The 27,171-nt window shown below is 37.4% G+C and overlaps 8 protein-coding genes across 8 annotated transcripts; 3 read left to right on the top strand and 5 right to left on the bottom strand.

Moving 5' to 3' along the window:
* Positions 1–479: 479 nt before the first annotated feature.
* On the bottom strand, positions 480–1,187 carry B0P05DRAFT_467192 (uncharacterized protein; the record flags this gene model as incomplete). The annotated part of the gene is made up of 1 exon (XM_051574369.1): positions 480–1,187. One exon carries the CDS (start codon positions 1,185–1,187, stop codon positions 480–482), a length of 708 nt encoding a protein of 235 aa, XP_051436228.1.
* Positions 1,188–3,332: 2,145 nt separating this feature from the next.
* Positions 3,333–4,177, bottom strand: B0P05DRAFT_585726 (uncharacterized protein; the record flags this gene model as incomplete). The annotated part of the gene is made up of 2 exons (XM_051582467.1): positions 3,333–4,120; positions 4,171–4,177. The coding sequence occupies 2 exons, from the start codon at positions 4,175–4,177 to the stop codon at positions 3,333–3,335; spliced, it is 795 nt and encodes a 264-aa protein (XP_051436227.1).
* Positions 4,178–4,460: 283 nt separating this feature from the next.
* B0P05DRAFT_636137 (uncharacterized protein) lies at positions 4,461–5,185 on the top strand. Its single transcript, XM_051583615.1, has 2 exons — positions 4,461–4,706; positions 4,803–5,185. The coding sequence occupies exons 1-2, from the start codon at positions 4,481–4,483 to the stop codon at positions 4,853–4,855; spliced, it is 279 nt and encodes a 92-aa protein (XP_051436226.1). The 5' UTR covers positions 4,461–4,480; the 3' UTR covers positions 4,856–5,185.
* Positions 5,186–5,514: 329 nt separating this feature from the next.
* B0P05DRAFT_585724 (uncharacterized protein) lies at positions 5,515–6,519 on the top strand (the record flags this gene model as incomplete). Its single annotated transcript, XM_051582466.1, has 5 exons — positions 5,515–5,643; positions 5,690–5,840; positions 5,886–6,248; positions 6,304–6,430; positions 6,483–6,519. The coding sequence occupies 5 exons, from the start codon at positions 5,515–5,517 to the stop codon at positions 6,517–6,519; spliced, it is 807 nt and encodes a 268-aa protein (XP_051436225.1).
* B0P05DRAFT_535576 (isocitrate lyase) lies at positions 6,226–8,416 on the bottom strand. Its single transcript, XM_051577452.1, has 3 exons — positions 7,804–8,416; positions 7,046–7,739; positions 6,226–6,996 (listed from the first exon to the last, which is right to left on the bottom strand). Exons 1-3 carry the CDS (start codon positions 8,384–8,386, stop codon positions 6,666–6,668), a joined length of 1,608 nt encoding a protein of 535 aa, XP_051436224.1. The 5' UTR covers positions 8,387–8,416; the 3' UTR covers positions 6,226–6,665.
* Positions 8,415–12,131, bottom strand: B0P05DRAFT_603089 (peptidase M16C associated-domain-containing protein; the record flags this gene model as incomplete). Its single annotated transcript, XM_051583288.1, has 13 exons — positions 8,415–8,729; positions 8,777–9,207; positions 9,260–9,589; positions 9,648–10,442; positions 10,490–10,649; positions 10,703–10,901; positions 10,945–11,266; positions 11,304–11,362; positions 11,405–11,557; positions 11,612–11,711; positions 11,760–11,918; positions 11,970–12,016; positions 12,065–12,131. 13 exons carry the CDS (start codon positions 12,129–12,131, stop codon positions 8,555–8,557), a joined length of 2,997 nt encoding a protein of 998 aa, XP_051436223.1. The 3' UTR covers positions 8,415–8,554.
* Positions 12,132–23,700: 11,569 nt separating this feature from the next.
* On the bottom strand, positions 23,701–25,339 carry B0P05DRAFT_636132 (uncharacterized protein; the record flags this gene model as incomplete). Its single annotated transcript, XM_051583614.1, has 6 exons — positions 25,289–25,339; positions 25,212–25,248; positions 24,930–25,141; positions 23,914–24,874; positions 23,799–23,857; positions 23,701–23,742 (listed from the first exon to the last, which is right to left on the bottom strand). The coding sequence occupies exons 2-6, from the start codon at positions 25,228–25,230 to the stop codon at positions 23,701–23,703; spliced, it is 1,293 nt and encodes a 430-aa protein (XP_051436222.1). The 5' UTR covers positions 25,231–25,248; positions 25,289–25,339.
* Positions 25,340–26,628: 1,289 nt separating this feature from the next.
* On the top strand, positions 26,629–27,171 carry B0P05DRAFT_609555 (uncharacterized protein). Its single transcript, XM_051583379.1, has 2 exons — positions 26,629–26,696; positions 26,756–27,171. The coding sequence occupies exons 1-2, from the start codon at positions 26,687–26,689 to the stop codon at positions 26,974–26,976; spliced, it is 231 nt and encodes a 76-aa protein (XP_051436221.1). The 5' UTR covers positions 26,629–26,686; the 3' UTR covers positions 26,977–27,171.

Raw genomic sequence — 27,171 nt, 5'->3', positions numbered from 1 at the left:
AGCAATCTTAATTCCCGAAGGAAATACCGTGTTCATTACGGCGATTATTGCTTTTCTTTTTAATTTCTCTTGAATCGTTCTGGATGGCCTTCATCCTTCCAAATTGACTTGGCAATGTTCATCATATTCAAACTAGCGTTGATGTCACGCTGCCATAATGTTCTGCACGTCTTGCAAACGAGAACACTATTACCGCGGGCACCACTAATACTACCTAAGTTCCTACTTTCACATTTGGAACATATTTGGGACGTCAAATATTCATCAATGTCCACAACGAGTAAGTCACCAGTCCTCTCTTTTTTTTTCAACGTTCTGTATAGAAGACCAGTGAAACCAGTCTGGACCGTTTTTATCTTCACATAATCCTTCCCAAACATGCCACTACCAGATACTATCAGTACTGAAAGAAATTGCTTTCTCTAAGTACCATAAACTTATGAGTATGAAAATTATCGTAGCCATGCCCAAGTAACTTTTTACCTTGTTTCTGTTGTTTTCAGTGCCATTTTTCTCTTTCCTTTATCCTTCTTTTCGGACTTGTTCCCCTTCTTCTTCCGCTTCCCTTTGTTCTTTGCTCTTTTTCGTTTGTTTCCTCTTGACTTCTTGTTGTATTTCTTGGTACCATCTAACAACATTTTCACCATTTGCTCCGGCGCTCGTTGGCGACCCTGGTATAAGAAAAATGTTTCTTTTGCAGTTTCTTGATTGTAAAAACTGAAAATACGACTAATGTTTTCGAGCATATAAATGGCATACTCCATATACAGTGATTCATTGGCAGTCTTATTGGTGGGTATATTTGTTTCAATCGTCTTAATACCGCATGCTTTCTTTTTCTTCTCTTGCTCTGCTGAGAATCTTGTAGAGCCTGTCAAGTGGTAATATTCATTGATGGAACATTGTCTGAAGTCGTTTATATTACCACTTGAACCAGCAAATGCAATGAAAACCCTTTTTCTTCCTGGATCTACGGCTATTGGTAAATAGTGGCTGTCAACTTCATGCTGCTCAAAAGCATCCAGGATCAGATCAGCTTGATTGATTTGCTTGGTTAAACGTTTTTCTGTGATTGTTCGTTTGTTAAAAACAAAATCAACAGAAAAACCATCTGATCTGATCAGGTTACCAAAGAGCCTCTTATTTGTTCCAGTGGGTAATAAAGATTCAATCCTAATAGTAAACATATTTAAATGACTATTATATAAAAATATTTTTTTACAACTATGTACTTACGATTTGGTTCTAAGCTGTTTAAAATCAAATACCTTGTAAAATAAATGCAGCTGATCATTATACCCTCTGGGCAGTGGTTCACCAGAAAGAAATGCTGCTAATGCATTGACCGAAATTGTCACTGATTGCCAATGGCATGATGGTGAAGGGAATACATTGAACAGCCTTGGTAAAGGAAGTCTTCTAACGTCAAACGCTTTATGGGATTGATGTTCCCTTTAAAAGACAGCCAGTATATGAAACAACAGAGGAACAAAAAAGCCAGGGTTATCAGCTAATGATTTTATACTAACTCTAACATCGAGTTTGTTTTTAAGTGGCAGGCATAGTTCATCGATTCTTCGTTTGATCATAGGGTCTTCACATGATTTCTGTTCAGGTCACATCGCTTCACCTTGGCATACATATTGATATCCATATTCTATAACAATGTCATCGACGTCCTTCGGAGCCATGGACTATATGCATAATATTTAAGTATTTAGAGTAAATGGATGTGATTGTTAGCTCTTACAACAAACATAATTTGAATTTGATATTGCAAAAATCTTCTCAATATATTTTCAGTCTTTCTATAACTGCATTCTCGTAGGTAGTTGTCAGCTCCTTGCAGGCCTCAGCGATGCACTGGCTAGCTCCTCCAATCAAATCTTCATTAAAAGTGGCATTAGTATTTCCAGCTTTGAAGTTATCCCATTCTTGTAAAAAATTTTGTGGCAGAAGCTTGGTGTTTTTAGGTTCTCTATTGTTCACCAGTTGACAGACAGGATAACAAAACTGTTGCCGAAAGATACCATCAAATACGGATTCATTTGGGGTTTTCGAAAGATACCAGTTCACAAAAAGTTTGGCTCTAAACACTATCTCTCTTACAGCGCTACAACACGAGGTTATTTTCTGCTTCAATATGTTTTGATATTCTTCCTTGACACAATTTTGAAAAGGTAATTTACGAGCGTAAACAGTGTAATTTGACCCAAGATTCTAAAGCATAGTATTTGACTTACTCGTAATGTAAAATGAGCAGAGAGGTGAACGTGCAGAAGAGTGGCCGGAAAGTTCACATTTCTTGCATATTACCCCCGGATTAACTTCAGCTTGATTTCTTTGACGTTTTGCTGCTCTTTTTATTTTTTTCAGTATTTCAGGCTGCTTTCTCTTTCTTTTTCTGGTACCAACTATTAGATAGGTTTAGTGGCCAATATGGCCATATCAATTGAACACTTAATGACTATACCTTCGTGGCCAATTTCTTGGAGCAGATGGAAAACTTAATTTTTCTTTAAATAAGATGAACCTCGTTAAAAAAACATTATAACAGACAAGTCAATCTAACTATTGTTGATGATCTGATATAAATAACTTTAAATAAAAAAAAAGTATATCATCACAAATAAGTCTTTTCTCATAACAAGAACATTTGTCATATATTATTATTATTATTATTATTATGCCAGCTAGTCATAGTTTGATAGCAATAAAACTGAGTTCATTCTAAACAATGATATAGCTGAATCAACATTTACACTCCTACGGAATAGAGTCATGTAATCCAGGAACCAGTAAACAGATCTCATCTTGAATGATAAATAACTGTAAAGATGGTTCACAAAGTATATTTTATTGAAAAAGCCAATACTCTTGTTCCATCTAATATAAACTTCAGCTCATCAAGTCCTATCTCAAGTTACATCTAAGGACATAATCCAAATCATATATAAGCCTAGAATATAAAAAATCTCTCTCGAACTTTTATCTTAATAAACATTTATAAACGGTCTCAAAGTACTTCCTACAAGTCTCTTTATTTTTTTATAATTTCTAAAAAGTCCCAAAACACCACAATAACCAGTCATTTTGATATTGCTTCTCTAACAATTGATTTCCCTTTACAGATAAATGTCTAAATGTAAACTCATTCAAAAAGCTAATTCTTTTTCTGTCTAATTTCCATTTTATTTTGTCCAAAATAGGTAAGAAGAGCATCTGGAAATTAATTTTGATTCGCCTAGAAAAAAACTAACATCGTCTGAATTTGAAGTGTGAAAACAGTATTTGAATTAGAATTCAATTTTAATATCCGATCAGGGACACTTTTATTCGTTTTGTTCAATCGCACGAAGACGACGCATGATGCGATCCATGTCTTCCTTGACAGCAGCCATATTGTCTTCATGTGTAAGTGTAGAAGCTTCTGACTGCTCTAGTCTTTTCTTGAGTTGTTCAACTTCTTGATAAACCAGTTTGACAGCTTCCATTTGCTTTTGTTCTAAAGCACGGTGTTCTTTCTCTAATGTTTGAATGTCAGAACCTTGCTGTAACTCCTCTTCCATCTTTTTTTGCACTTCTTGTTGCAACTGTATAGCTTGATTTGATGTCTTTTCAAGTTCTGCATAAGCTTGATCAAGTTGTGCCTTGATCTTGTCTTTGTTTTCTTTATGTTCATCTTGCATGGCTTTGATGATAGTCTTGACGCGCATAGCTTCTTCCTTGGACGCCTTTTCAAGCTCTTCCTGTTCTTCCTTGGCTCGATTCAGTTGTTCGTCCAGTTCTTTCAAATGTCCCATGCCTTGTTTGGCGGTCTCAATCTCATCCATGTATTTCTTGACTTGTCCCTCAAAAAAAAAAGCCGTGGCCTTGGAGTTTTCTGCCTGTCTGTCTTTACGGTTACTCATGTCTGTCAACGTCTGGATCTCGGTCTTTAGTTTTCGGTTGGTTCTGCCACTTTCTTGAGCATAGACTTCAGCTTGTTTGGCTTGTTGTTTGGTTTGGTCGAGTTCGAGTTTGAGTTGACTGAGTTCTTTTTCAGCCTGACTTATTTTTTGTTGAATTTCGCCAATATCAGCGCCGGTGGTAGGACGACCTAGTCGAAGAGAGCCTGTATCTGTAGATGTTAGTTTTTTCTTGTATGATGATCTCTCCTTTATTGCTTACCAGACATGATTAAAAAAAAAAGAGAGAAAAAAAAAAGGAGTGAAATTAGTTGAATTCAAGAGGAGATGCTAAAAAACTAAATGAAAATAAAGTCAGCTATTGCATACAAGTGTTTACCTTCCCTCTTGAGTTCTTCAAAATAACATTGATCCAACGACTCACTCTTTTCTTTTTTTAAGAAAATAAGACACATTTAATTTGGTTCTGACTTAAATAAGGCTGGTATCGTATAAGGCAATTATGTCGATAACATGGCTCTTTATTATTATTATTATTATTATTATTATTATGTATGGTGGCTTAGATTAAAATGAACCAGAAACAGCAAATTTCTTTCTTTTTTTTCTTATTTTACCTATTTTTTTTCGACATGAGCAAGAAATCAGAACTCGTTCCTCTCAACTTGAAGATTGAATCCAGTAAAGAAATGTCTATTAGCAACGCCACTTCTTTTCTTGACAAATTCCTGCATGACGGTGTTGCTATTCATGCTGCCAATAACACAGTGGCTGCACAACTTCATCAATTACACCAAGGTTTAAAAGAAGAAAAGAAAAAGAACCGAGCAACACTCGAAACAAAAGAATTCTAATTCAACTCATTCTCTCATTTTGTATAATAAAGCATGTTAGATTTTATTCAATCAATGGAATCGTTTCTTTTGAGCTCTACGCTTGGCCTTTAAACGTCTTGTACGCTATCAAGAGACATCAATCTTAGGTCGTGCGATGTAGTTTACCTTCTTTTTCCACTTTTCTCTCACTAAGACAAGGTCAATAAAGCACAAGACAAGATACAACTTACTGTTTAAATTGATAAATCAACCAAAGGATAAGAAGAAAAAAAGAAGAAGAGAACAAAACATGCTTGTTTATATAGTTTAACAAAGGATTGATGTCATGGTCAAAAATAAATCATGCATATAAAAAAAAAGAACATGTAAAATTCACACAGAAGCCAAGTAATCACAAACAAAGAACTTGTTTTGGTCTATATACACCCTTAAAATGTAGACTCTAAAGTATCATATCACCTGATTTAATTAGACACACACACATATATATATATAAACACAAAAGAAGAATCTGCGTACAATACATATATATATATATATACAATGGAAATATGCAAATGTATCTTATCCTTGTTAGCTTCAAAAGTACTATCCTAAAGACTGCACTATAGATCAGAAAGAGTCCTTTATCATTTTAGTCTGACTCATCACAACAGTGTAAGAATACATGTCTTTTTTTTTCTGACTTTTAATCGGCCAAATGTATTACTAAGCCATTCAAGATTTAAACGAGATGGAATTATTTTTTATTTATTTATTTTTTCCCTTTCATGCCTTCATCTCATTCTCCTAGTCAAATTGCTATTCCAGATTTTGATCAACTTGTACTTTATACAGGCAATGTGATGCGTACAGCCATCAATCCAAATGCCTGTTGGAATAAGAAATCCAATACAGAAGTGAGTGTTAAACCTGTCTGTATGATATACTAACCACTATCCAAAGTTGATGCAAGCCATTCAAGATACACTCGAGACATCTTTATTTCATCAACCATCATTTCATTACTTTTCAGAACACAAATTATTAGAAGTGCCTGATTTAAGAAGAAGTAGCCGTATTCAGCCTGAAGATCGTCAAGATGTAGAAGTGACAGGTAAACACAGACTAAAGATGAGCCTGTGATTAATAAGTTCGATAGCCAAACTGTTCTTTCTGGAGAATCAAGCATCTACTATCGAGACTTCCATTCGTCATCTTCAACAACTGTTGGATGTTGAGTCGATTGATACATTTATTGTCTCATTTGATCCTCAACAAGACTCAGCATCGATAGACAAGGCCTGGAAGGATTTAGAGGCTTATCATCATCAAGGTGTCATTTCAAAACTCGGATTATCTGACTTTGATGAGACAACACTAGAAGCATTTCTTCAAAAGAACATTACTGTCAAACCCTCTATAGATCAAGTTCATGTAGACCAATGTTGTGATTTACCTCAAGCATTAATTCGTCTCGGGAAACAACATCAGATTGAAATCACTTTTAATAGTGACACTACAGGTATGGAGATTGAAATCCAAAAAACAAAATAAAATAACATTCATCTGTATCGTAGATATCTTGACCACAGCAGGATTATCCAGTGTGCTGAACAAATACAATATCCATAAGCATGTCAAGCCTCGTTGGGTATTGAAATACAATGTGTTTTATAATCACCGCAGTGTTGTTGCTGATAAAGGGTAAATTGGATAATAATTACAATTCAGTCAATTGATGATTATGAAAAAATAGGTACATTGTAATGGGTGATGTGATTCATAACGAATAAATAAATTTACGTGATCTTGATTCTCATATGATGAGCCAATCAAACGTCTTTCCGGTAACCTAGGTTACATGTGAAAAAAGAAAAGAAATGTTTATCCGAATATTTATTTTTCATTTCATCAAGAAATGATTCTATACACAACATGTTTATGATTTAAATTGATCTTCAGTCACACCTTTACCCATAGCAGCAGTAGCAGCAACACCACCTGTAACTACCTTGATTAATTCATCAACATAGTTAGCACCAGACCATTTCTGATGTTGCAATACATCTACACCATGTTCACGTTCTTTACGTTGGACTTGACTGACATAACCAAGCATACCGAATTCCTTATAGGCTTTGGCAAAAGTAGCAGTAGCCAAAGCATTAGCATGAAGACCACCCAAAGTAATAAATTGCCAGACAAAACCAAGTTTAGCTAAATCATGAATATAAGATTGCATCGAGTTATCATTCAAGCCAGCAGCATCCCTAAATAAGAAATCAGTATATATATATATATATATATATAACAACTTACCAATTAAAGGAAGGAGACAAGTTATAACATAAGAGAGCCTTAGGATAAACAGACAAGACACCTTCAGAGAATTGTTTGGCTTGAGAAAGAATAGGTTTCTTTGTTTCCATCCACAACATATCAGCAAAAGGAGCAAAGGCAACAGCACGGGAAGTAGCAGCTTCAGTACCACCTTCATAACGATACAGACCTTCACGCACACGAGGAAGATCCCAGTCCCAGAAGAGATCAATGCCATAGTCTTGTTTAGCAATTTGACGTGCTTGAGCATTGGACTTGTAATGGATCTTGTTCAAGAAGGCTTCTGCTTCTGCTTTCTTGCCTGCCTTGATGAGTTCATCAGCCACAGCTGTACCATAGCGCTTCAGACCTGCTTGAGCAATCCATTCATCTTCAATGGCTTGAAGAGCAGCACCTGTCTTACCAGCAGCTTCAGCTTCATTCATGAGAGTGGCTAAAGGACCCAGGTTAGGATTCGTGGTACCGACAATGAATTCATGGTCACGGGGATCAATGTTGGATGTGATCAACGTGGCTGCTTCAGCATCAGAGCGAGCCACAATCAAGTTTTCTACACCCATAATATCGTATTGAACACGAATGGCCACTAAACGATTGATGTGTTCTCCAATAGGCACCAACACCTTACCAGCCATATGGCCACATTTCTTGGTTGAAGGGGATTGATCCTCGACTAAAAAAAAAGGGGGGGGGAGTTGTTGTTTAATCAACAGACACTTTCATAATGATTCACTTACCATGCATACCAGCAGCACCACGCTCAACAAACATTTTAGCCAGTTTCATGACAGCCGTAATACCACCATGACCCGTATCACCATCTGCAATGATAGGACGCAAATAATCAATAGGAGGTGTCTTGGCACGTTCTTCAGGTGTCATGGCCAAGCGAGCCTCACGTTGTTTACGGTCATGGAACAATTGAGCAAAGAACAAGTGTTCTACCTTGTTAGGCACAGTATCCATAGGATAATCAGCAAGATCAGGACCAGGCTCGTTGGAAGTAGAGGCAGTAGAAGAACATTGCCAACCAGAGACATAGACAGTTTCAAGATGAGGGGCCATCTGAGTCACTTGGACAGGATCCAATGCACCAAACGTATGGGATGTAGTGCCTTGTGCTTTATGGTTCTGAAGTAATTTCCATACTTTTTTGGCTTGGATGTCAGATCGGTAAGGAATAGGGAAATAACCACGCTTAGAGACAATGGCTTCAGCAGTATAAGGACGCTTTACATTAGCAAAACGAGGTGAAGCCCACCATTGCTTTACTTTTTCAACTTCTTCAAGGAATAATTGTTGTTCGTGGTCGACAGTCATGATGATAGTAACAATAGAGTGAGAAATTGTGGAGAGAAGAGAGGGGGTTTTTTATAGGTTTATTTTATATGTTTTTTTTATATGGAGAAACTCGGAGACAGAATGACAAAGGATTCATGCATGTGATAAAATGCGATTCATGTGAAATTTATCATATGGATTCTCCGCCTATTTGTCATCTTCTTTGGATGAATGAATATGCCAACCTTGTTTGTATTGATCTGTCTTGGCTTCACCCAAGATGGCTGTTGCATACTGATGTTGTTCAAAGGCCTTGTCTAGATAATGATAGGCTACGCGTTGAACATCATCTTGAGTCACCTTTAAAAGTGCTTCACGTCGCCTAATTAATTATCAGTCAAAAACATGAATTTTTTCCCATCACTTTACATTTGTCTCATTTCATCAGAAATACCATGAACAAACTGAAGCATGCCTTCTTCAGACACACTGGTGGGTGCATCAATCCCTTGGAAAATAGACAGTTTACTCTCAGTCAATTCTTGATCTGTAAAGACTCGTTCTTGAGCCCATTTGACAGACTGGTGATACGTCTCCAAGGTTTCAAGTGTACGTGGGTCTCGGTAAGAATAAAAGGAGAACAGGCCGTTCAGACCACCATACCGAGCACCACCACCATAAGCACCATGTTTCTCTCTGATTTCTCGGTGTAGAAAATGATTGGTCATCAAGGAAGAAAGGACTTGAAGGCTAGCACCATCGGGGTGTGTGTAAGGCACACCTCGGAGGACTTGTGCAGAGAAATTGACTTGGAAAGGTAACGGGAAAAAGGTTTTGGGGTAGTGTGGGGTAAATGGTGTCTATATGTTAAAAAAAAATTAAAAAAAAAGATTAAAAATGACATCTACTTACTGTCTCTGTCGTCACAGGGGCAGTGGCTTCAGTAGGTAATCCTTGAATGAACTGAACAAGTGATTTCGTGTTGGGTTCAATTGCATCTTCACCTGAAGTAACAGCAATACGAAGCGAGGATTGTGTCAAGACAGCAGAGGCAATTTGTTTGAGTTTGGCTGATATGTCAGACACGTCTTCTTGTAGTGCTAATCGGCTCATGAAATTCACTTGTGTCATACCATTCCATAATTCAGATGTATGCATACTAGGGGTTAAACTAGCACCAGCAAATGTACGAGCAAAGACATGGCCTGAATCAGCTACAGCATTGACCATAGAAGAAGCATTCTATACCAATAAAAAAAAAGTTAATCTCCCCCTTTTTAGAAATAATACAAACACATACACCCATAATCAATGTCTTGAGTTTATCCATATCATCAAAATTGGTTTCGTGTATCAATTTAGCCAGAAGAGGATACATACGATCAATATGGCGGTCTAAACAGTTGCCTACAAGTGCAATACCTTCTTCAGTATGGTCTATATCCGAATGATTGGTTGTCAAGAGAGTAGAAGCACGTAAGCCACCTGTATAGAGTCGAATCTCTTCATCTATCTCGGCCATGGATTGTTGACGTGTACCCAGAGATAAAAGAGCATCACAGAATAAGGGTAAATACTTTTTCAAGTCCTCAGGGAGGGAGGGGAGTGTACTGATGGCTCTGAAATAAGTGATACCATTCGTGGCTGTTGTACGCCATTGAACAGGTGTGTTGCATAAACCTGTATGTTCTAATACAGTGTGTTTGGCTTTGGGTGCAATATCACTGAGACTTAAGGAAGGCAGGCAAGAGAGATCTTCTTGCTTTTCTTGAGAAGCCAATAAATCTTGTCCATCCTTGGCTATTTGTGCTTTATCAGCATCAGATAACTGGTTGATTTTGTCTGCTAATCGAGTCTTTTCTTCTACTAACAGATCAGAAGCATATTTTTCATCAGGACGCATCACAAAAGAGAGTGTGTGTGGATTGTTGAGTAAGTATTTATCAATGCGACTCTCAAAGAAGTTGCCTTGAGCTAGTTCAGATTGAAGGCGATTCAAATTCTTGTTGATTTCTAATAGATCTACTGGATCAACCCTGTTAAACCATCCTGAAGTGATGCCATGCATAATAGTCAGACCAAAATCAGCTGTTTTCTAAATTCAGAGTCAGCAATGCATCCACCCCCTATTGAAATACTTGCATGTTTTTGTCCTAATTCCATTTGATGAATAGCAGCTTCAATACGCTTAGGATCAAAGCCTTCTTGTCTGACTTGTTCAAGTACAGAAGTAATCGTCTGCTTTACTTTATCAACATCTTCTTCTTTAACACCTTGTAGACCAATAGACAATGAACTTGTGCTATAATATCATCATCATCATCAGATCATGTGATTCACTTGATAGTACTTTACCTTGTACTGTTATCATAGCCTGTATTAATAGAGAATTCAGATCCAAGATTCGTATCAATCAATGCCTTGTACATGGGTGAAGCATGTCCATCTAACAAAAGATAAGACAAGAGACGCATAGCGAATGTCTCAAATGTATCTTGGGTTGGATTTGTAAGATAAGACAAGGATAACTTGACTTGTCTATCCACAGGACTCACTAAACCAATTAGAGCACAATACTCATTTCCTATTGAACTTACTAGGGTCTAAGGCACAGGTTGTTTCTACACTCTTGGTGCCAGTCCATGGTTCCACTGTCTTGTTGACAAAGGGTAAATCAGAAGAGGGTTGGAATCCCTTGAGTTTGGCATCAATGGCAGCCAAATGATCCTGAAGATCAAAGTTACCATATGTGTAAAATCGAGCATTGCTTGGATGGTAATGGGTTTTATGGAAATCCAATAGTTGTTGATGTGTCAAGTCAGTAATGAACTTGGGATCACCTCCACTTGAGAAGGCATAGGTTGTGCCAGGATACATGGCTTGTTGCATTTGAATATAGTACAGGTAATTGGCATCAGACTAGACATGAGTAGAGCGAAATATTGAATGAGCTTACCATTTGACCCTTCATTTCATTATACACAATGCCTTTGAATTGAATAGGTGTTGTTGTATCTACAGAACATAAGTATCAGACGATAGATATATTCTATTTACCAGTAGGTGTCTGATGTTCTAATCGCCATCCTTCTTGTTTAAAATCAAGTCTATCTAATCTTGGATGAAATACTGCATCCATATAAACATCTCGTAGGTTGTTATAGTCAGCCACATTGGTTGTTGCAAAAGGATAGATTGTATAATCGCTAGCTATTATATGTGTCATTCTCTCTCTCTCTCTCTCTCTTTCTTCCTTGTTTTTACCTGTAAAAGCATTCATGAAAGTAGCTAAACTTCGGTTCAACATCTTAAAAAAGGGATCTCTGACAGGATATGTTTGACTTCCACATAAAGTAGTATGTTCCTATACACCATCAGTACATGCAAATACGCATTGTTGCCTATATTTTACCAAGATATGAGGTACGCCCGTATTATTACTGACAGGTGTATGAAATCCAACAGCAAAGACATTGTTATTATCGTCTCGATTAATATGTAAATGGTGTGCACCTGTTGCTTCATGCTTTAGACTAATCGCTGTCAATTCAAGTTCGGGTACTTTTCGAACCTATAATTGTCTGGTTAGCAAGAAAAGAGGATAAAAGGCGAGTGATATTACCTGTTGCACTTGATAGCCTTGTATCTTTTGACCGGGGGCCAAAGTAGCTTAACCGTGTCGTGAGTATACAAGTATAAAACAAGTGTTTATTCTACCTTTTGTAGTGTATTGTCTTAGGCTTTTTTTGAATAAGCGAGCAGATACACTTAATTGTGTTGACATTATAGTAAAAAAAAAAAAAAAAAAAAAAAAAAAGAGAGAAAAGAAAAGAAAAGTCGTAGTCAAAAAAAATATATATATATTTAGTGTACGGAATAATGAACTCCGAAACCAAAAATAGAAATAGTTGTAGAACTGTCAAAATGCAACGTCAGTGCTTGACTTATAGTTGTCCAACTTTTAAATAAGGATATATAACATAGAAGTAAAGTATAAGAAAGGCAGATTACATACTGATAATGCTCCAGTTCGACTCAAAAGGATCATGTTCAATATTCAACAACAAAGGTATCATGATTCAAGAGCCCTTTAAGGAAATAAGATAGTAACAATATGTTTCGGGAATGATACTCAAAAGTAAAAGTAAGGTAAAGTTATAAGCAAAGACTTTGTCGTTTACTCAAAGAAAATCGAGGAGTATTTATAATAGAATTGTATGTTTGCATTATGTGAAAAAATAAAGAAATGGACTGTGATATTTTACACTGCTTTAGAACAGCAAATTCAATTTCTCGGTTTCTTTATCAGATTTGCCATATATAGACATGATTGATGTAAATATCTAGTTTTTTTTCCTTCATGCTGTTCAAGTATAAGAGCAAATCAAAGCAATATAGCATTTAGAGCATAGACTCATTTCACTGCTTATCTACAATGCTCACTCTTTTATAGAAGAGATGACTATTCATTCGGGTGTTGTGAAAACTAAAAAAAAAAAAAAAAAAAAAAAAAAGGACAAGCTTGGTCTGTTGGAAAATGAAGCTGGGGTATATCGCACCCTAATTATTTACAGGAAAAAATGAATGCACCATATTCAATTCTGCGAAACACGCATACGCAGACTAATATGTTAACGAAGCTCAGTTCTGTAAGTTCGTTAGGTTTACTACGATACTCCGAGAATCAGATGCTGACGTCACTTTTCATTCCTATTCCCTTTCTTCCATTTTTCATTTTTTTTCTTATCTTTCTGACAACTGTACATCAGCAGGATCAAGCAAATTACGCGTAAGGCAGTACTCAAAAGAAAAAAAAAAGCCATTGACTAACAACATATTTTTTTTTTACGACGAACACTCCCGTCAAAAGTGTGTTGCAAACAGAAACTAGCTAAGGTTTTGGCATCGCAAAAAGCAACGCGACACCCCTCCACGTTCATAGCTGAAGGACTTGGAGAAGGCTATGGACCTGGTTGTCCGTAACAGTTCCAGGAGCTAGGCAGCTATCCTTGCTGCGACACCTCTTGCTGTTGATTGTGTGGTGTTGTACTATACTACGGTGCTGCCTTTGGACTGCTGCGAATGGAACTGTTTCTGCTTTTCATATCTATTATGGACACTTCAAAGTTCTTTGAAACGCAAAACGATCTAAGCTTTGAAAACTATTTCAGAACGACGCATGAAAACTTTCCCAAAGATTCATTGGCTTCAGCACGCTCCATTTTGCACGACTATATCAAAGATGTTAAATACACCAAACGGAATTTAGCGTAGTATCTGAAAAAAAATTAGCATGCTTGTGTATCCGCAAAATGCGTGAGTTTATTAAATAGGTCTGCGTTGAAGGCAGTCTTCAAATTTGGCAGCAGAGTATCTACAGAAGCCTTTAAGATCACTGTACAAAATTCTATTGCAAGCATCTGCAATTCTCGAAGTCAATATCTCCTTTTCTAAAAGCTGTTCCCTCTTGAGTTTGCTTTTGCAAACCGACCAGAATTGCTCAATGGGTTAAGCTCAGGCGAGTAAGGGGGGGAGGTACATGCACTTATAGCCTCGGCTCTCAATGAGATTCTGAATATCTTGATGCTTATGAATAGGAGCATTGTCCATGATCAAATAATGGCCACGGAATTCCTCATGACGATCCATAACATCCAAAACACTACTGATGAAATTGAAGTAATGTCCACTGTTACTGGCCACTTTTGCATTCGAACCTCCTGCTGCTTTTCTTTTCTTTGATGAGGGTAATGTTCTTGGTCTTCTTGCACTAATGTTAACAACACCAAAAGGCGAGATGGCACCCAAAATGGTAGTAGTTTTTGCTCTTGTTTTGGGCACTTTCACGATCTCACGCTCGCCTTCTTTGGACCAAGAGAAATTTCTCTTAAGGTTGATATGGAAAGCAGCTTCGTCAATGAACACACAGTTGCTAGTGAAGTCCATATCTGTTTTCATCCATCTCTTCACCCACTGATAGCGCTCTTCGATTTTTTCAGGGCTGTTTCTCTCGAAAGCTTGGAAACGAGCCTGCTTGAAGGTAATCTTACACTTATCCTTGACAAACTTGTTGAAACCGCTTTTACTGATATCGAGTTTGCCAAATTTTTCTGTCAATACGTCAAGCATGTCGTCCAATGTAACGGAATTTGTGTTCTCGTCTGCCCATTCGATCATGAAATCTCTGTGCTCATCAGTTAAAATGGGCGGTCTGCCTACAGGTCTTCCATTGCCTGTAGCCCTTTGGATATACTCCTGAGGATCTTTGTTGTTCTTGGCTATCTAGTCTTGTGCTGTTCGAACATTAATGTTGAGGGCCAAGGCAGCAGCACGAACACTCATCCCTTTTCCTTCGACAAGAAAAAAAAAACCTTTCTTTTTCAGCATCCTTGTAGTGCTTATATGCTTTTGTTCTCGCAGGTGTTTGCTTCAGCTCTGCAGGTAACTCGGCTTTCTTTTTGATCCCTTTCTCGGGAGGCTTTAAATCTGTGTATCTATCGTAGTCTGTTACGCTTTCGACTGGATACATCTCGTTATCAATTCTGTCTTCAATTTTTTTTCTGTTGAATATGCTATTTTAAAAGTACGCATATCTTTTTTTCAGAAATGCGCGAATAATTTTTCCATTTGGTGTATCAGCAACGGCAACAAAACCATGCGACTGCACGTTTAAAGACATCATATAACGTAAGTTTATTATATTTTCCCGGGTTGCCACAAAAGCTACTAGTGATTGTGTTGAATAGGATGAAGATCTAAAGAGATTGATTCAAGAGAATTCTAAACGTAGCAACGACAATGATCATTCAACAGTCTACAATAATTACATCTCAAATAATACCATTGAGCAATTGAAAGTTGAACAGGTAAGCTAAATACTAGTACAACCACTGGTATTGCGATGAATAGCTGATTTTGTATGTCATAATAAACAGAATAGAATAACACAGGATAAAGTTTCATGTGGCCAGGTAAGTAATATCAATAGTTACATATATCTTTGCGTTGCTTGTATGACATATTTATGTTGATATATAGAAGCGTTCTAGAGAAAAGCCCTCGACATCAAAGCCTGAACAACCCTTTACCTCAACGCAAGGAAAAAGAGATTGCAGACGTATTATAGCCGAGGATTTTATAAGTTCTGAATTAGTTACTGATGATGTAAGTATAGCGCTATCGTATATTAAAGCTTCTCTACTAATTTCTCATCATGGCATACAGGATTCCAATAGTGATATCACTTCTTTTTTTTTTTTTTGTAAAATATTTTTATTTAAAATGTATGTTTTTAGTTACACATCACAGAGGGGTATAACGTGGATAAGCTGAAAAAAAAATGCACAAAATTAGTCATTGGGAGACTCAAAAAGCGTTTACGAGCAAATAATGTTGTTGTAGTGAGATCAAAGTCTGACTAATAATGTCGGAAATGACCCACCCAGGGTTGAAGGGTTGATTGTCCAAGGCGAAACGCCAGTAAGCGGACCATATTCTCCATTGGCAGACAGATAGAACCGTAAAGAGACGACTGTCAGGCAGTAGGAAATGAGGACAGGATTCGAGACAGAGTAGGTGGTAAACCATATCAGCTGAAAAATACATCTGTGGATAGAAATAAGTGAGAACTTAAATCCAAGTGGTCCATTTCCAAGGACAGTAAAGAATGAAATGTTCAAATGAGTCAATACTCGAATGACATAGGCGACAATTACTGTTGGAAACGCGATTGATTTTATACAGTTGTAATTCTGTAGGCAGTTTCTTATTGATAACTCTGAACCACAAAGTTCTGGAAGGTAAAGGCATTGAGGAAGATCAGAACAGACGCAGCAATTTAGATGGCAAATTCAATTGAGTATTTGAAGCACTGGAATAATTATGCATCCTGTAAGCCTTGGACGTGTATTGACTCCAGAGAGGAGAGTCATGCAATTGGCTCACTAATGATTGATCGTTTTCTTCAACATTTACTTGCTCCACTTCATTATAGATATAAGGAATCAAAAAGGTTTGTAGCTGTACGCAATGTCGAATCATTATATTGTTGTACAGCGAACGGCATAAGAGGGGAAACTTGGAATACTCTGTGCGTACTTGTAAACGTAGCCGGTGTGTGTTTTCATCAAACTTGAAGATCATTGCAGGCAATTCTGTATGTCGATAGAGCCAATGGTCAGAGGGCAGGTCAGAGAACATCCTAATTAAAGGAAAATGCTGTAGGTTAAAGTCAATTCCAAAATGGTCAAATGCTTAAAACATGAAAAAAATGATAGAGAACTGATGGCAGATATCATGTTTTCGCAAGACTGGAGAAAAGAAAGGCAGAATAGGAAAGGAGGAGCTGGTAGACATAAATAGTAGATGATGGCTTAAAGCACTCTTCAGCAGCGTGTTACCTTGGTTTCGATCAAAAAGAGCAAAAAGCCATTTCATCTGGAGTACTAAATGTTGGCGCGCAGGATTTAGAAGACCAATGCCACCCTGTAGACGGGGAAGACATAATTGATCGAAAGATACCTTGGGATATTTCTCTTGCCAGACAAACTTGTATATCAACCGCCGTATTTGGTCTAAAAATGCTTGTGTCGGGTGGAAAAGCCGCTGACAGAACCATAGTTGGGACAGGATGAGAGTATTTGCAATCATTGCACATCCTCGAAGAGACAAGCGTCGTTGTGAGAAAACGTAAATCAGTGTTTGTACTTTGTCAAGTAGCATATCCTGAACAAAATTTCTTTGTGTACTAGTATACGGCATGTAGAAACCTAAATACCTCAGGGTAGTTGGTGAAGATTTGGAGTAATAGGTGTCAATTCGGTGTTGCCTTAACAGTGTTGACCAGGAAGACACAGTATCACCACTCAATGAAAATGCTTCGGTCTTGTGCTGATTGAAAATTGCATTAGAGACCTTAGCGTAATTGTTCAAATGAATCTGAAGGCGTACAAAGTCATTTTGGTCGTGGACAAAGACACAGATGTCGTCCGCATATGCTAGGCGTTTGATCTGTTGGTTGCTTGAGGAATTCGAAGAAGAATAACCTTGGTACAATGGATCTTGAAGAATAGACAATAATAGTGGCTCCAAAGCAAGATTGAACAGTATTGGTGAAAGAGGATCACCCTGACGTAGACCTTGCTTCTGATTGACTGGTTCCGTGAAGAATCCATTAATATTAATATACACTGAATTATCAAAGAATAGACTACTAATGCTATCAATCAGTGAAAGGGGAAAGCCAAAAGCACGTAGCACCTGAGTCAGATATCCGGCATGAACTCGATCATACGCCTTCTCTTGATCAAGAAGTAAGCCGATACCAGAATGGTTTTGGTATCTTGCCTGTTGTAGTATCAGATGCACCAACATTCCATTATCGCCAATAAATCTGTCATTGAGAAATCCTGTTTGATAAGGATTGATAATTTTTTGCATAACTGGGCCGAAGCGTTTGGTCAATAGCCCTGTAAAGATCTTTGCATCGCAGTTGATTAGCGAGATAGGTCTCCAGTTCTTTAGATCGTTGAGGTCGCCCTTCTTTGGCAGCAGTCTTACTCGAATGTCTTTCCAAGATGGTGGAACAACACCATGAACAAGAGCATCGTTGTACAGTTGTTCTGGTAATGGCTCCAAAACAGGAAGTTCAAAAAGCAGGCGTATATACGCATAACCTAGGCCATCGCTACCTAGACTACTTTGTTTTGGACTGCGTTTAGACTTTTCCTGAAGTATATTGATGGTTATCGGTTCAAGCAGGAGATCAGTATCGTCTTCGTTAAGTTTGCGTTCGAAATTGACTAGCCCTAAGTAGTTGTTGATGTCTTCAGGAGCGACAGTGTCGGGAGTGTATAGTCGTTGGTAAAATTCTTGAGCAATGCGCTTCATGCTTGTCGTTTCAGAAATTACTATCTCAGGATGGGGCCATTGAGGTCTCTGAATCCAGACATATACTGCTGTAGCGTTCGTTTTTTATGTATCTGCTTCAGAAAAGGAATGTTTGTCTCACCATTTTCCTGCTACCGGATGCCATATTTGATGATAGCAATTTGAATCTGAGTGTCTAGGGGAGGAAGAAGTTGTAGCTTGAGTGCTAGAAGCGGCTTCGTTCGTAAAATACGATTGCGTTTCTTTTCTAAGCGCCGAAGTGTCTGTTCTCTCCAGTTGTTATGATTGATTGCATACGATTTAACAACTTTTCTAGTTGTCAGTTTGACCTGCTCCCACCGTTCTTGAGGTGTATCATCATCAGTCCATTGTGCTACCAGCTTGTTGATACGCTTCTCTATGGAATTACGTAACCTTTTGTGTGTAGCAAAAGTCGGATTTCCTCGCCATATACCTGGTCCAAATTTTGACATACCTAGGACAAACTCAACTTGCAATATGTAGTGGTCTGACCATGAAGCTGGTAATGATGAGATATTGGAGTTTGTGAGCCCTTGTCGTATATCTTCGCCAACAAAAATATAGTCAATGGTAGAGAAACAGAAACTATCCCTGGATCGTCTTTGAAACGTGGGACTGTCCTCTAAATTATTAATAGTCATAGCATTTGTGAAGGACTGTTCTAGCCGAGCTCTCCATTGAGGATAGGTAACATAGGGTAGATCAGCAATTCGTAAATGAGAGTAGTTGAAATCTCCAGAGATGATCAATTGGTCAAGGGAAATAATGATTCTGAAGTCATTCAGCATATTGTGTAATTGACAGTAAAAGGATCAACGTTCGGAATTGTTTGACGCAGGTGCGTACAAATTAAGAATATAGAAAAGTGTATAGAATTGTTGGGGGTGTTCCACCTTATAGAGTTGAAATCGATCTGGAGAAAAGGAGTGTGAGGTATCTACAACAGAGATAGTAAAATCTGAAGAGAAGCAGACGATTCCCACATGTTGGGTCCAAAAGGATTGTGTTGGTTGAAAGAGAATGTCGAGTGTGTCAATACGGGATTGTGTATCCGAGTGGGCTTCTTGAAAGCATATTATGTCTAGTTTTAAAAGTCTTAAGTATCGAATGTATTCTTTTTGTGTTTTAGGTTGATTCGTTTTCACTAAACTGTTTGCATTTAGTGACGCATAGTGTATTTGGAGTTCTTTAGTCATGATGAGATAGTGAAATATACTTATTGCTGGCCTGCAGCGGGGCCCTTCGAATGTATACTTTCTTCTAAATGGAGCAATTGTTGATTGAGTTCAGCTAAAGTGTTTTGATCGGCCTCGCTCAATATTTCTTCAGTAGACCTTTGTTGTATTTGGTGGATCTGTTGCACCAATGCCCGTTTGCGATCCATCTGTATAGTTAATAAATCTTTTAAATCAATCATGGCATCTCCTTTAATTCCATCTAGCTCCATTTCCGAAATAGTTTCTTCTAGTTCAGGTTCTTCTCTGTCACTATCATGATCATCGCTTGGTACATAGTCTGAACCTTCCTCGTCATTCTCGCCATCTTCAGACATAGCATCATCACTATCATTTCCTTCTTTGATGGCGTTTGCTTTCATATCCTTCTTGGCTCTAGTCAAAGAAGCACGTTTGTCATTTGGAGCATACTTAGACTTTAATGCTTCTGTTGAAGAGACCATTTGGTCCACTTTGGAAGCAGGTTGAGGCATTTTTTGTGAAGTCTGATTCTGAGGCGCGGGAATCTTGCGCTTCTTTGAAGGATTCATGGGAGCTTTGCGGGGGCATTCAAAAGATCGATGACCAAATAAATGACATTGATAGTAGATGACTCGTGCCTTCGATTTTTCACACTCGAATTTGGTGTGGCCAGTCTGATGGCAATAACGGCACCAAGTGGGCATGTTATTCCATGTAGCATGAAAAACCTCATCTTTCTCCTCCCGCCAACGGATATTGTGGGCTAACTCCTGATACTTGATTTGTTCTTCTCCTGACTGTCTGGGAGTACCAATGACAGCATAACCGGATCCCATAAAAAACCCAGTATTAGGTTCGGTTATAATGCCGACATCAATAACTTGGCCAAAAGGGGATAAACTGACCTTTAAGCCTTCAAGAACTTCAGTTCTCGGCAACATTGGTAGGTGAGACAGTTTGATATTGGTAACCATCCAACTGTCATCGGTGGCTTTGCAAGGAATAATTCGCAGCTTTGATTCATTGAATTCAACACCATCAGTGCCAAGATCGTTGACATCATATTGGGGTTCAACGTAGATTTCGAGATATCTAGTGGTACCGTCATTGAGGAAAGAAAAAGCATGAATTTTAGATTTCTTGCAAACACAAAAGATCTGTGTATTGAGCTTTGACCTTAGTGATGTCGAGAAGAAAAGCATTCTTAGATTTAGATGATCTGTAAATTCTCAAGTGCACTTCACATAGTGAAGAAGAGTCGTCGGGATGAGGCTCAGTAATGTCCTTGTGCATCAAGGACACTCGAGTCTTCGCAGCTTCTACTTGAGCATACGACCGTTTTTTGCTAGTGTTTTTAGGCTTGGATGCTATTTTTAACTCCGCTGCCCGAGAAAAGTGTTGGGAATTGAACTTTTGCAATCTGCACCTTTATTTTGAGATTCATTATTTTGTCATTATATAAATTTACGTGTAACCAAGAGTGTAATTCTTAATTACAACTCTTTCATTCACTTTTATTTCTCCCCATTTTTCTCTAAAACTTCTAAAAAACACACATACTACACCAAACGGAAAAATTATTCGCGCATTTCTGAAAAAAAGATGTGCGTACTTTTAAATCGCACAGAAAAAAAAATAGCATACGAAAATGAATAACATTATTTTTGAAGACGGGTTAGGAAACCAACATGACATTGAAGGAAACGAAGTTGTAGAGTTTGAAATGGAAATTGACGGCGAGATGTATCCAGTCGAAAGTGTAACAGACTACGATAGATACACAGATTTAAAGCCTCCCGAGAAAGGGATCAAAAAGAAAGCTGAGTTACCTGCAGAGCTGAAGCAAACACCTGCGAGAATAAAAGCATATAAGCACTACAAGGATGCTGAAAAAGAAAAGTTTTTTTTTCTTGTCGAAGGAAAAAGGCTGGGTAGCCAAGAACAACAAAGATCCTCAGGAGTATATCCAAAGGGCTACAGGCAATGGAAGACCTGTAGGCAGACCGCCCATTTTAACTGATGAGCACAGAGATTTCATGATCGAATGGGCAGACGAGAACACAAATTCCGTTACATTGGACGACATGCTTGACGTATTGACAGAAAAATTTGGCAAACTCGATATCAGTAAAAGCGGTTTCAACAAGTTTGTCAAGGATAAGTGTAAGATTACCTTCAAGCAGGCTCGTTTCCAAGCTTTCGAGAGAAACAGCCCTGAAAAAATCGAAGAGCGCTATCAGTGGGTGAAGAGATGGATGAAAACAGATATGGACTTCACTAGCAACTGTGTGTTCATTGACGAAGCTGCTTTCCATATCAACCTTAAGAGAAATTTCTCTTGGTCCAAAGAAGGCGAGCGTGAGATCGTGAAAGTGCCCAAAACAAGAGCAAAAACTACTACCATTTTGGGTGCCATCTCGCCTTTTGGTGTTGTTAACATTAGTGCAAGAAGACCAAGAACATTACCCTCATCAAAGAAAAGAAAAGCAGCAGGAGGTTCGAATGCAAAAGTGGCCAGTAACAGTGGACATTACTTCAATTTCATCAGTAGTGTTTTGGATGTTATGGATCGTCATGAGGAATTCCGTGGCCATTATTTGATCATGGACAATGCTCCTATTCATAAGCATCAAGATATTCAGAATCTCATTGAGAGCCGAGGCTATAAGTGCATGTACCTCCCCCCCTTACTCGCCTGAGCTTAACCCATTGAGCAATTCTGGTCGGTTTGCAAAAGCAAACTCAAGAGGGAACAGCTTTTAGAAAAGGAGATATTGACTTCGAGAATTGCAGATGCTTGCAATAGAATTTTGTACAGTGATCTTAAAGGCTTCTGTAGATACTCTGCTGCCAAATTTGAAGACTGCCTTCAACGCAGACCTATTTAATAAACTCACGCATTTTGCGGATACACAAGCATGCTAATTTTTTCTGTGCGATTTAAAAGTACGCACATCTTTTTTTCAGAAATGCGCGAATAATTTTTCCGTTTGGTGTAACTGAAGACTGGTCTTGAGTATAAAATAGTATAAATACTGTGAGGCAGAGAATACGAATGAATTTCATCTCATTTTTTTAAAGGCTTTCATCTCATTTTTATTCTCTGCATCACAGGTAAATAGTATATTATGATTATTATATAAATAAAGGATCTCATTCTTATTCTCTGAATCACAGCTGAGTTTAATGTAGGCTTCGATAAGCCACAGACGTTTGACTTAAGTGTGACCGTATTCAAACGCCTTTTTTTTTTCATCAGGATGTGTAGCCAAGTTTTACATTTTTGATATTCATTCTAAAACCATAGTGTGTCTTTTTTCTTTGTCAAAGTGTAGCAACTTGTCTGTATCCCCCAAGCTTCAGCCTTTTGGTTGGAGGATTGGACCAGGATGTGTAGCCAAGTGTTACATTTTTGATATTCATTCTAAAACCATAGTGTGCCTTTTTTCTTGTCGAAAAAAGGCAGCAACTTGTCTGTATCCCCCAAGTTTCAGCCGTTTGGTTGGAGAAGTTCTTACAATCAATTACTTAAATCAGTTTTCTTCTGTAGAAGCCGTCCTTTCTAGAAATCATCTAAAAGTTACTCTAGCAAACGCATCTAACACTAACAAAAGAAAGAGGGTATGTGAAGTTTATGGCTTTCTTGTTCTGCTCGGACAAGAAATTATTTCAACTTGAAAAACTAGCTTAGCAAGTTACTTATTTCGTGATCAAATGGCAATATCCGAGAAAGAAAGATCTATAAGTATCTCAATTTACATTGGCCAATAAACAAGTGTAGGAACTACAAGGAAAGAATGTGACATGCGAAAAAGAAAATAAATGAAATATAAACCAAGCACTCGTAGAGAGGCTTCCAGCGCCTATCGCTGTCTTTAAATCAATACCTGCATTGTGTTGTATTGTATTGGAAACGAAGAACTTTTTATGCGTTTGTACTATTGCTATTTTTGAAACACAGAGATATTCAGTAAAACAAATGGTGCGCTGTTCCTTTGCTTTGTATGGTGTTGATTAGAAGTCCGTTACAAAATGAGTGATTATTTTTTCTTTAGGAATAAAGCAAATAAGATAAATATACAAATTTTTTATTAGACACGCTTTGGTGAAAGCATAATGTGAGGCATGTCATCATATGTCTTTCTCTTGGTTGTTTTCTCACTAGATTCCAAGAAAATTGCATTATTTAAGGAATGCAAGGACGCCTATAGTGATTGCTTAGTTTACATTTCAAATGCGACAATATATTTAAGCAGACTCACCTTGATTTCGAAGATGGAGAGAAGGAATCTCTCCAATTTTGTTTGAATTAGTCTTTGATCATATGGTATGACCAAAGTAGCTACCTTTTTTGCCACATAAAAGCCTTCTTTTTCATACAATTGGCAAACTGTGCCCGACCAGCCTATAATGCAAATATGTTAGTAACAACAACAAAGTACAGTCTTCATCATGTATTACCAGACCAAGTAATAGACATAATGTCTTTTTTCAAATCGAAGGCAGACTTCAGTGATTTCTGAAGACATTGCGTTAATCTCAATGTCTTTGATTCTTGATATTGCAGAGACTTCTGGCTTGCGTTTCTTGTCTTAAACTCCCAGAAAGAGAGCTCCTGGTCATCGTCACCAATAATCTTAAGATCAATTTTTCGTCCAGTGTAGCCTTTTTTTCTTGTAGAAGTATGAGCAAGACGAAATGAAGTCGATTTAGAGATAAAAACACTGTCCTTGGAATTTGAGAAGCTGCTCTCGTTGTATGTTATGGATGGTTTTGTTGCTGCTGCTACAGTTTCTCCAATTGCTATCTTTAGGTTTGTGCCACGAAATACGATTTGAAACAATTGTTTTACAAAAGCAACATGATCGGCTTCTTGGACATGATTGTTGTTGTTGTGTTTCATCAAAGTGTTAATATTGTCGATGATTTCATAGGCCTTTGCCTCCAAGGAGCATTCTTGTTCTTCTTCATAATCAACTCTTTTCAAAAGTATATACTTTCTTGCTGCTTTTAAGTCATTTTGAGCACGTTGGGCAAAATCTTGAGCAATTTCTTTGAGCTTGGCTTGTTCTTCTTCAGTAAGCTCGTTTTCTTTTTTCAGGTTTGACCACATGCCAAAATGATGTACAGGAATATGCTGCTTGAAATATTCAGCAAAATCTTCATCAACTAAATCTATGATTCTTGAAAGAGAAAGCTTCAAGATATTCTGTTCAATACAACTCAAGTCATTGTACTTCTTAAGAAGGCTAAGACTCAACTTGTCAAGCAATGTGGGAACTTCATCACCATTATAGGACTCAAGAGCTTCGATTGTTTCTTTCTTTTCCTCAAGGAAGGCGGGCAGATCTTCACTCTTCTTTTCTTCCAAGATATACATCCATTGAAAGAGAACAGATCTCAATTCGTTAGTGCTATATGTCTATAGACAAGCTTAGTAAGAAAGAAATTAGGGATTGGTGAAATGCATGGCTTACCTTGAGTCTTTTCCAAATGTTGATATCACAAACAATATGAGTTCCCACGTTAATATTTGGTCGATGTCTCTTTAACATAGAGGTAAAACGATCTCGCCATTTTACCATCAGCTGGCTTAGTGTACAGTCTTCGCTTTCAATTATATCAAGGTGTTTCTCAATAAACTCGTTAAGTGTAGGGTTATCGGCAGACTTCACGTACAATCGTAGTTCTATTTTTTTTTTTTTTTTTTTTTTTGATAAAATTAGGTTTCAAACTATATCACAACTGTCTTTACTCACCTTTTCCTCCAGTATACATTGTGAATAATAAAGTTAAATCAGTTATAAGTTGAGAATCAGAGAAATAGTTGGTTTAAAGTAATGAAATGAGAACAATAGTAGAAAAATAATAATAATAAAGGGAAAGGCTTAAAGAATTTTATTATTTCTACGCGTTATGTTACTCCAATGGCACTAAAAAGGCAGGCACAATTCATGCAAAGTTATATTGAGTGAGCATGTGCCAAACTAAGTAAATAGAATAAAACGAAAGGTATGCCATTGCTATGAGTGGAAAAAAAGGTAAAAGAAGGATTACAGTCTTGTGTGTACTTGCTTTTCATCTGCAAGCAGCTATGAAGAAGTACGTGTTTGTTGTAGGGTGGAGTAGGCATCAAAAGAGATGTTTCCGATGATAAATCTTCAGTGCGCTTTCCAGACTTGTAAGAGGGCGGTAATGACAATGTCAACAACGGCTAAGTTTTTCTTTTGTGGACAATCTATTCTGAAGAAGTTTAGTGTAACAAGTGCTTGAATAAACAGAAAAGCATCCCCTTTTGCTTATTTTCTTTCTCTTTTGCTATGTGCTTATCCTCTGTGTTTCTATTGAGTAATTCATTATTCTTTGCCCTTGAAGATAAGGGAAGTTTACTTATCATATAAATCAATGCGGAATGTATTTTGTAATAGAGGACTTTGAATTGTAATCATTCCCAGTTTCCTTTTTTTCTTTCCATGAGAAGATCATCCTGAAACAATAACAAACTTTCTTATTCATATGAAAATGTCAATAACCAAAAGAGCAAAGAAGAGTTTAGCTGTTCAAAAAAGAAAGAAAGCTATTTTACACACAAACTGAAAGTACTGATTACTGGTGCCTAAAGATGAACTAACTATTGTCTTTTTTTTTTTCCTTTTTTTTTTTTACCTTGAGCACAAAAAGTATTTCCGTTGATCCGTGCACTATGCATACGTTTACCACATTTTAGATCCATGGGACAGTTGCTTACTTTTCCCTGAAAATAGACCCTGAAAAATTCATCGCTTTTTTTTTTTTTGCTCACTATAAAACTCATACTGATTGCTTTTTTCTCTTTCTAAGTGAATAGACTATAAACTAGTTCTATAAGCTATTTTTAGCTATCAGTTTAGTGATGAAGAAAAGATGACATGATGTAAACATATGTTTTATTTCGGTGACACAAACAAGTACAAAGCAGACACTACACTTCCTTCGAGTCTAAACGATACAAGTAAAAAAGAGTAATTGTCCTTGATACATGTATATATATACCACGATACATTGCAAAAAGCATATAAAAGCATATAAAAGGATACAATATCTATGATTCTATATAAGCGGGAAGACTAAACTATTAGTAAAAAGTGTTTTCTAAAAAGGAAATAATATTCTTTTCTCTCTTTCAAAAAGAAAAAACACTTACATCACATTTCAACAGTATTTACCTTTTCTTTTTTTTGGAGACCAAAGTGCCATGAGAACGAGTAAGGTTATATAGAAATCTACAAGTTGAAACTTTTTAACAATGCCTTTTTTTTTATAGTACCAGAAGAGTTAATACAATACAGGTTACCACGCGGTTACATACCAGATACAGATCAAATTAGCAGAATCGTAGCCCAGGATCAGTTTATTATTGATCTGATCACCACTTCGCTTCTGAGAGTTCCTTTAGGCACTTATAAGGCTGGCGACAATATGTTTATCGATGGCACAGAGTGTGAAACTCTTTATATACCTCATTCATCAGATCTTGTAGACTAACCTCCTGTAGTAGCAGAAATACAACACACAGTGACACGCGAGTTTATGTGTCGAGCCATCCAGTACTGCCTGAATGTGTATAAGCGTTTCCACATTTTATCAATTTTATTCCTCGTCTGTACCTCGAAAACAAAGCCCAAAACTCTGAGAGACCTCTTCAAACCTGTCCAAAACAAGTCTAACCTCTTAGAAACA

The sequence above is a fragment of the Gilbertella persicaria genome (genome assembly GCF_025201335.1).
Source record: "Gilbertella persicaria strain CBS 190.32 chromosome Unknown B0P05scaffold_13, whole genome shotgun sequence".
Taxonomy (NCBI): Eukaryota; Fungi; Mucoromycota; class Mucoromycetes; order Mucorales; family Choanephoraceae; genus Gilbertella; species Gilbertella persicaria.
Note: the sequence above shows the minus strand (reverse complement) of the source record. Positions and strands in the feature narration are given on the sequence as shown.

Excerpts from the sequence above, each read along its gene's own strand:
- B0P05DRAFT_535576 (XM_051577452.1), bottom strand. The coding sequence starts at position 8,386 with ATGACTGTCGACCACGAACAACAATTATTCCTTGAAGAAGTTGAAAAA. Across the intron at positions 7,740-7,803 it reads TGGTGCTGCTGGTATGCATG|TCGAGGATCAATCCCCTTCA; the intron begins GTAAGTGAATCA and ends CTTTTTTTTTAG. Across the intron at positions 6,997-7,045 it reads TTGTCTCCTTCCTTTAATTG|GGATGCTGCTGGCTTGAATG; the intron begins GTAAGTTGTTAT and ends TTTCTTATTTAG.
- B0P05DRAFT_636137 (XM_051583615.1), top strand. The coding sequence starts at position 4,481 with ATGAACCAGAAACAGCAAATTTCTTTCTTTTTTTTCTTATTTTACCTA. Across the intron at positions 4,707-4,802 it reads ACTTCATCAATTACACCAAG|ATTTTATTCAATCAATGGAA; the intron begins GTTTAAAAGAAG and ends AAAGCATGTTAG.